The sequence below is a fragment of the Hydra vulgaris genome, chromosome 13, assembly GCF_038396675.1.
Source record: "Hydra vulgaris chromosome 13, alternate assembly HydraT2T_AEP".
NCBI classification, from domain to species: Eukaryota; Metazoa; Cnidaria; class Hydrozoa; order Anthoathecata; family Hydridae; genus Hydra; species Hydra vulgaris.
The window spans coordinates 8,506,822-8,516,060 of record NC_088932.1 but is presented as its reverse complement, the minus strand read 5'-3'; the positions used below and the strand labels follow the sequence as shown (position 1 = coordinate 8,516,060).

The 9,239-nt window shown below is 28.7% G+C and overlaps 1 protein-coding gene across 1 annotated transcript; it reads right to left on the bottom strand.

Moving 5' to 3' along the window:
* Positions 1-381: 381 nt before the first annotated feature.
* Positions 382-7,408, bottom strand: LOC136089202 (uncharacterized). Its single transcript, XM_065814933.1, has 9 exons — positions 7,249-7,408; positions 3,282-3,476; positions 2,961-3,100; positions 2,712-2,799; positions 2,353-2,524; positions 1,954-2,138; positions 1,498-1,657; positions 1,264-1,379; positions 382-806 (listed from the first exon to the last, which is right to left on the bottom strand). The coding sequence occupies exons 3-9, from the start codon at positions 3,005-3,007 to the stop codon at positions 486-488; spliced, it is 1,089 nt and encodes a 362-aa protein (XP_065671005.1). The 5' UTR covers positions 3,008-3,100; positions 3,282-3,476; positions 7,249-7,408; the 3' UTR covers positions 382-485.
* Between the last annotated feature and the right edge of the window lie 1,831 nt (positions 7,409-9,239).

Below are 9,239 nucleotides of genomic sequence, written 5' to 3'. Positions count from 1 at the left end.
CCGTATGGAACCAGACGAACATTCAGGTAAAATACCTGAACCTGAACTGGTTCAGGATTTTTACCTGAACCTGAACTGTTTCGGTTCCGGTATTATGCCTGAACCTGAACCAGTTCAGGTTCAGGTAAAATACCTAAACCTGAACCAGTTCAAGTTCAGGTATTTTACCTGAATGTTCGTCTGGTTCCATACGGCACAAAGTAGTTCAGGTATTTTGCCTGAAAGAGTAAATATTCAGTAAAATTCCATATCGCGATTATAAACTATCTTGGTTTAGGCGTAAATTCGATGTTAGTTTTTATTAGGCCTGAAGATGTTAAATTTTCAGTAAAATGCCAAATTGTGATTATAAATGAACTCGGTTTAGACATAAAAACGATATTTGATTTTCAGACAGTCAATATACTTAAATTTATAATTAATACAAATTTATGCTTAACAATTCAATATAGAAAATAATAATTAAAATATAATTGTTTCGGCATTTAAAATTGATTAAGTTTTTGTCTAAGGTAAAGGGACAAGTCACTGGCTCCTCTCGATAGATGCATTTCATCTTGGTAACCTAACACGGTATGTTGCAAAAAGTACAATATGTGGCTACATTGTTCCGCATACTCCATGTTCATTAAAAAATAAAGTTTAATTAATATGTCCACAGCATAAGATATACATCTGTTGACAGGAACAGCTCGACACTCCGTGACAATAAATAATTGTTCGACACTGCAATGAGTACCCAAAGCTATGACTAAAGGATGCTTGTGAGTACGACTTTGAATCACAACTTCCATCGGAGTTGATACCTATTTAGATGCAGTATAGAAATTAAAATAAGTCATTAAAAAATGTAATTTTGATACATAATAAATATAAATATCAGCACATACAACTTAAAACTAATACTATATTTAATAACTAAACAGTAAAATCCTGTTAACTTAGACACTGGATAAATCTGACAGATTTTCAATTCCTCATGAACTCTCTCTATATATGTAGAGAAAGTTCAATGAGAATTAAAAATCTGTTTACCGGTATCTCGGTATACCGAGAACTTTGCTTAACTCGGACATTCGCAGAATATTTATGTATTCCCCTTCCCTTGAGAGTCCGACTCTCAACGGGGCATTTTTCTGTATAGCAATGTTAATAACATGTAAAGTTATTAAATATATATTATTGTGCATATTACTACAAACTTAATATTATACTTAATATGTATAAATTTATATCTATTAGAAATCTATTATTCCAATATACCGGATAAAATTGAATGAAATGTTCTGCAACTTCAGCAGCTGATGCACAACTTTTATTCTTTGATGGCACTTTAATTATAAAGGGGAGTAATAAGAATGCAAAATCCATTTCAATTCCTGTTTTAAAAAAACAAATAATTTTTGTTAGTGAAATCCTTTTATTAATTTATAAATTATTATAATGATTTTAAATATCAAATACACCCTGCCATATTGTTTTATAACACTTAGATACCTATAGAAGGGTTGTCTTGCATATCAAGTTCAGCAAGAATCTGCTTCACCATCAAATTTGTTTTTTGCCTTGCCCAAGAGATAACATGTGGCGTTATTTGCTCCCAATGAGCCAAAAAATCATCTGACTCTGGAAAATTGCAACAGAAATCCTTCTGAAACTAAGATAAGAATATAGTATAAGACTGCTAGTAAAATCATTTTCTTTAATTTTACTTCAGCAAAACTAAGAATACTTTAGCAAAACCTTTAGGACAAAAAAATATTTAAAAAATACAATTTCATCTTGTAACTTTTATGTATCTTGTAATTCAAAAGATGTATCATTTAACTCATAAAAGATACATCTTAGATGTATTTTGTATGAATTACAATACATTTAATTTTTGTGATTGAATAATTTTAAATATTTATTGGTGAAAGGTTTTAATCATAATAAGGTGATTTTTATTCTTACGTGTATGGCTAGATCTTTTAGTGGCGGAAATGTTTTAAGTAAATCTTCAAATGTTGGCCTACAATTCACAATCCATTTTCGACGAGAGCATGAAGTTTTTTCCATATAGTCCAACTTTCTTTCATAGCCTAAGTCATCAAATCTCAACTCTCCTATCATACTTAGGTCTTCTTTTGAGAAAGGCGCTATACAAAAAAATATATATTATTTATAACACAATAAATTTAAAAAACTATTTTTCACTATTTATATAGATTTAAAATGTTTGTTTTAGCTAGATTTATTAGCTGATTGTTTATATGCTTTATTTGGAAAATTAATTTCAATACTGAGTATTAGGTAAATGTCTTAATTAAACGAAGAAAGAGTTTATGAAAAATATACTTAATATTAAAATACCGGACGAGTGGAACTCTTCTGCTAAAACAATAACTCTCTTTCGACGAGCTTGTACATGAACACCAACATGTTTTTGCATAGTTTTCAGTCTCTCTTCTATGTGGCCATGAGGAGTGACCTTCCTTTTCTTATTACCCACTGCATACTCTGTATATGGGCTATAATAGTTTTCCTACAAAAATATTTTTTTGAAAAATTAGATTTATCAACTCATAGACAACTCAACTTATAATTGACAAATTGTGAATATACTACTACTAATAATAATTATTCCTTGACTGTTGTGGCCCCTTTGGCCTTAGGGAGAAAAAAAAAAGGAAGGTAAAAAAAAACTAATAAAATGTCTCTAATAGTCTCACATATCCAAGTTTTCCACCAGAATGTAGCTTTGGAAAGGCAGTGATAATAGCTTTTGCAAGATTAGATTTGGTTTTTGTGGAAGGATAACTAAAACATATATTTAAGAAAATACTTGTATTGCCAAATTTGTATTAAGCAAATGTTTGATAAATTTTCATAAATAGCTTTATAAATAATTTTTATTAAACAAAACTTTTCAGTGTTATTTCAATAGTTCCTTAATATTACGGAAATAAACATAAACTTACATATTTCCAACTCTATGGACCATTGAGTTAACAACAATGTGGATCATATCTTGACGCCTTTTAACAAGTGCACCTGTAGAATCATATTCTGCCAAAACAAGCTTACCTGTTTGATGTTCATCAAGCAAACTACGTATGTTCTACATAAAAACAAAATCTTCATTTGTATAAGTTGAAAGTTTAGTTGTTGTTTTTTTAATTATAAAAGGAATTTATTGCTGCAAAAAATGTGGGGGAATCCTGGCTTATTACCGTTTGTTTAAAATAATGAACTAAGTATAAACAATACACTTTTAAAAATTACTTTTAAGGTATACTTACAAAGTCAATGTTATCCAATCTTAAAGCAACCTGTACATCAATAGTAGAAACCTTTAATTTAACTTTACTTGACTCATTTAAAACATCAGGTGAAGATTGAATTGTCGATGATAATGTTGGTGACAAAGCCGACTCATCAAGGGAGCTGTTTAAAGTTTCACTTAAACTGAAAGATGTAGATGTTATATAATTTTTCTACAAAAAAAAAAAAAAAAGTTTATATTCACTTCTCAAGCTGTTTATTAAAGGAGTAATGTACTCGTTCAAAACAACAAATGTGTATATATATATATATATATATATATATATATATATATATATATATACATATATATATATATATATATATATATATATATATATATATATATATATATATACATATATACATATATATATATATATATATATATATACATATATATATATATATATATATATATATATATATATATATATATATATATATATATATATATATATATATATATATATATATATATATATATATATATATATATATATATACATTTATTGTTTTGGACAAGTTATAGTGGGTTATAAATACTTTTACATTTAGTTTAGCAAACTACTTATATTATTTTTAGCAACTCAATAATAAGCTTTTCTTTAACTGCTATCTTAAGAATTTACAATTAAGCAAAATATACAAATTATTTAAAAATGAAAAATCATTTTAATACATTGCAATGATACAAATAGTGACGTAAAATAATATGCTCGTATATACATGTAGGTTTTAAAGAATGAACAGTATCAAAAGGTTTATAATCTGCTAAGTCACTTGCTCTCAAACATATACGCTCTGAATCAAGTGAACAACAATACAATAGAGTTAGATCACAATACATGTGGACATGCCACTTAAGTCCAATAAAATAAATTACATTTTGATGAACATATATTTGTTCAATTTTAACAAATGACGGTTCACCTTCATCACTAATAGAGTGAAGTACAGACATCTTAGTTTGGTACTTTTGACCAAAAATGACAACTTTTTCAGTCATAAACACATTCATTTTTTCACCAATAAGAGGTAAAATTAATGACTTATGCCTAATATCTGATGATGAAATAATTGTACCATTTCCAACATCTGAAATCCCTTTTAATGGACATCTAGTCATCCAAACAAAAGCATGAGAAAGTTGGTGTCTGCTTGCGAGAGAAAATGCTATATTTTTAAAGTTACAAATGATATGAGCAAGACGCTTAGAAAAGTTATGCTTTGCTTCAAACCGCATTACCATCATATGTAAAAGTGGTCCGCTATTCTCTATTATAGTACCATAGTGAACCATTCTGTGATGTTTATATAAAAGTCTTTTATCAGGATAACATATTTTAAATAACTCATGATGCTCTGATACAAGATCTTTTAAGTACAAAACATGCGACAGTACAGAGTTTGGCAATAAAATAATTTCTGTCAGCTGCTTTAGCAATTGGTACAAACGCCATTTAAAATTATCTACTTTGTCAATAACATCAGCTAAAATACATGGTAAATGTAAAAACAAAATCAGCATCTGAGCTGACCGTTGTCCAAGCAATGAGTTGTGACTTTTTAAATGTGACTCACTTATAAAACTAGTTTTTGATTTACTAACCAGACCATAGTCCATTGTATTAATACGACAATTAAGCCCATGGAGATTAATAAGCTTTAAGTCATAAATTATGTGGCGCAAAAATAACTTGACTTCAAACGGAATTACACCTTCCAATAAATCATGCATTATATCGGCTGAGTCATTACAAGCAGGATGGTAATAGTTCAAATTTTTTAAAGTTGATGGCCGCTTGATGCCACACTCTTTAGATGAAATAGTACCATTTTTAAGCTGCTCAATATGTTGCTCATATGATTGTTGTGTCCTCATTGTAAGAGAATACTCACAAAATACTTTTTGCATCTCATCCTGAGTCGCCATACACAAGTCACAAGCAAATAAAGCACTGCTAAAATTTTCCATGTATCCAAGTATTGCATGCAGCCCTAAATTATCACCAACAATTTGTGTTAAAAAACAACGAATATTTATCTCTTTTCCTTCACAAAAAACTGTAAAACCCTCATCGTGTAAGTCTTTTAATTGTTGAACAATAACTTCCATAACAGGATCAGTGGTGTACCGTTTAATGTCTTCCGAATGTGCTAAGGCCAACAAATGAATATTGCTTAACGCAGAATTTACAGCTGGTGGAAAATTTTTTATTGTAAAATAAAATGCACCTAACTTGTGTATTCCAGTTTTAGATCCAAGCGGATTTGTTGTCTCTACCTCATCAAAATAAATCTGAATAAATACATGAATACTGTTAGGAAAATAATGTTTGGCATATGTTTTTAGCTGTCTGCCATGCTTACCATCTAACCAATCTTCTGCTATATCATTTGCTGACTCATTGTCTCTTTTTAAAATTTTCCAAGTCTCAGGTTGTTTTAAAACCAATTTCAAGGTTTTCTCAATTGGTATAAGGTAAAATTTATTTTTCACACACACCTGCATTTGTTGCTTTGTTGATCTGTCTCGCTTAACATCCCACCGATCTCCTATTGAATGTGCTTCAGGTTCAACATAGAGACCTTTTAGTTTAAGATAATTCAACAATTTATAATGAGTATCAATGCCCTTAAAAGGATTTTTCCAGGTGTTAAATTCTTCTGAAAGAGCATTAAATGTTGCGGTACCACATCTGTATGTTTTTAACACAACGTCTGTCTTGGCAAGCAGATAATTAATAATATCATTTAGCAACTCATTTAAACTATCCATTATGAACTGAGATGTGCTTAAAGAAATGGAACTAGAAGATTGCAAAGACATCAAAAATTTTAATGCTGCCTGTGAAACACCATACTCGTCTACAATAGGTGCAACAAAAACACTTTCTTTTGCTACACTTTCTTTTGTTAAACTTTCAAAATATGAAACCTCATTGCAATCTTTGGCTAAGTATTCGTTTTCTGTATTTTGCATTGTAATATCTGAATGGTTTAAAACTTCTTTCAAAGTATCATGGCACCTATGAGTTTTTTTAATGTGTTTACGTAACACTTTATAAAGTGTGAATGTGCGAATGCAACCATTAACATTGCATCGTAAAAAACAAGGTTCAAACAACAGGTGCGTGTTTCTTAAATGATAAGTATAATCATTAGTGGTTTGAAAAAATTTTGTGCACAAGTAACAACTCAGTTGTAACAAACCCTATAAAATATCATGTAAAATATAAAAATAATGTTCACTTTAATCATTATAATTTATATACAACTAAAAAAATATTTTTAATAAAAACTAAATAAATATTTTCTGCAGTCTATATTTTATTATAATTATATTTTATTAAATAGTTAACCTTTTTTTCCTCAATTATGGCTTGAATTTTAATGGCCTGGCCCATTTTAATGCCCATTGCATGCAGCAATAATGCGTTTAACTCCAAAAAAGCTAACTCATCAATTTCTTCACCTAAAATAATAATCAATAGTATATTTAGTATAAAAACTAAGCATTTGTGTTTCAATAGAAACCTTTTTGTCTTTAAATACAGTTTATAATTATTTAATCAAATATATTTTGTAACAATTATTATAACCAACAATTTAATAAAATAGTAGGATTAGAGTAGATAGATGTGCATCTATCACTTATTTACTTTAATTTTTTAGTTTTTTTACAAATTTAAACTTAGTTGAACTAAGTTTGACTTTGTAAATTTCATTGTGTGTACATCTTTTTATTTATAAAGTTTTTAGATTATGCACATCACATACTACATTATATATTTACATATGCATATATACATACAATATACACATATGTATGTATGTAAATATAATATATACATATGTAAATATACATATATAAATATGTAAATATACAATATACACATCTCTTTTACGTACGTTCACAAAAAATATGAAAAGATAGCTTACTTTTAAGCTTTTCTGTAGCGTCTATAGATACTCCTTTTGATAATAAATATTCTGCCAACTGTGACTCTGACAACTTTTTTATGCTCATTTTTAATAAAAAAATTTAAAATGAGAGAATGCAATCACATGCGACCTCTAAAAAGTTTAATGGTGATTGCTTACGGCGCGGAAAAATTATTTCGCATTTTCAGGCGATTTACTTGATGTTTCCGGTAAAGCACCTGAACGTTCCGGTAGAAAAATTCACGGAACTTCTTTTGCCTGAACATTTCAGGAATTTTATTCTAAGTGTTCAGCTGGTTTGCTAAAATACCTGAACCAATACGGTAATATGCCTGAATGTTTGAGTTAAATTGCCTGAATATTCAGGTAAATTTGCCCACCTGAACCATTCCGGACAGAGTTAGCCTGAACTTTTTTAAGAGTGTATATTGCAGATTTATATTCCTAGTAAAATTCTACACAAAAATGAACTCTCCAAGTTATATAAATTTGACAAAAACGGAAAAGCATGACGCACTATACCGTCACGTTCTCTATATAAAGTATAAAAAAAGTGGGTTTTCGTAAAAACCATCTTACATAATAATTATTGAGTCAAATGTTTTGCAAAAAAATGTCGTTATTTTTTTATTTATAATTTTCTTCCGTTTGTTCATTGTTGAATCGTATCTTAGTCATTTTTTTGTTCAAAACAACGTTAACCCTCCCAGCAAGGCATTATTAAATTTTTTTTTTTTTTTGCAAATTCCGAATCTCCACAAAATTCTTCATCAAAGTTTCTTTGGCCCTGCAAATCGATTCGTATTGATTTGCGAATTAAGAGTCGCTTCAATTCGAGGTTTGATTCTAAAAATAATGGTTCAAGTTTTTCGAATTATTTATTTTGTGAGTGTTATTGTTTTTTTAGATATCTAACGCTAAGATGCGAGTAAAATGTTTGTATTTATCTCAGCCAGATTAAAGTAATTGTAATCGAAAGTTATTGTATTACTGCTTCAAAACAACGGCTAAAAAATTAATCCGGGCAAAAAAAATACTTTAAGTAAAGTTTTTTGTTGTTTTTTTGAAAAAAGATACTTAAATTTGGATTTCCACAGATTGCTGATTCAATTCGTGATTCGATTTGATTCAAGACCCGCTTCGTTTCGAGATTCGTTTCGAAACTAAAAATGCCGATTCGCAGGACCATATTAGTTCTCTTGTTTTTGAAATAGGGGAAAAAAATTCGACCCCTCTAAATTAATGCTCTTTCTATTGATACAAAATATCAAAAAATTAAATTTTAAAAAATTTTGTTGCTATGGAAACCAACTAAGTTACGCCAGGTGTCATAAAACATGAAAGTTGAGTAACAACTTTCATTTTTCAAATCCTTTTCATACAAGAATCGCATACCAACAAAAAGTTTACTTGTAACACTTACGTACACAAGGTTTTTTTTATTAAAACAAGCTAATCACCAGAAACATGTGCGCAGAATATTATTTGGGGCTTGTAAAATTGTATCATACGAACCTCTTCTGCGTATACTTAGCGCATTTAACGTTTATAAAACCAACTTACACCAAATTTTAATGTTCAGGTGTAAAACAAAGACTATCTCCTAAAATATTTCAGTCCTATTTTGAAAAAGTAGTTAATAAATACCCGACAAAATTTTCAGATAATAACTACATTGTCCCTAAATATAATTCAAAACAAATTACATATTTATCTTTACAAATTACATATTTATCTACATATTTACATATCTAAATATAATTCAAATCTTAAAAGTTATAGTTAAAATCTAATCTGAATTCTTGAATTTTTTTTTTTTAACTATGAATTGTTATTTATTTTCTGATCTATTTGCATTTAAAAATACGAAATACAAAAAGGTGATACAGGTACAAAAAGGTGATACAGGTACAAAAAGGTGATACAGGCAATACCAAAATTACTCTTATGCGACACGGGAAAAAAAAAAAAAAAAACTTGTTAAAATA

Excerpts from the sequence above, each read along its gene's own strand:
- LOC136089202 (XM_065814933.1), bottom strand. The coding sequence starts at position 3,007 with ATGATCCACATTGTTGTTAACTCAATGGTCCATAGAGTTGGAAATAT. Across the intron at positions 2,139-2,352 it reads AGAAGAGTTCCACTCGTCCG|CGCCTTTCTCAAAAGAAGAC; the intron begins GTATTTTAATAT and ends TTTTTTGTATAG. Across the intron at positions 807-1,263 it reads ATTTCATTCAATTTTATCCG|GTATCAACTCCGATGGAAGT; the intron begins GTATATTGGAAT and ends GCATCTAAATAG.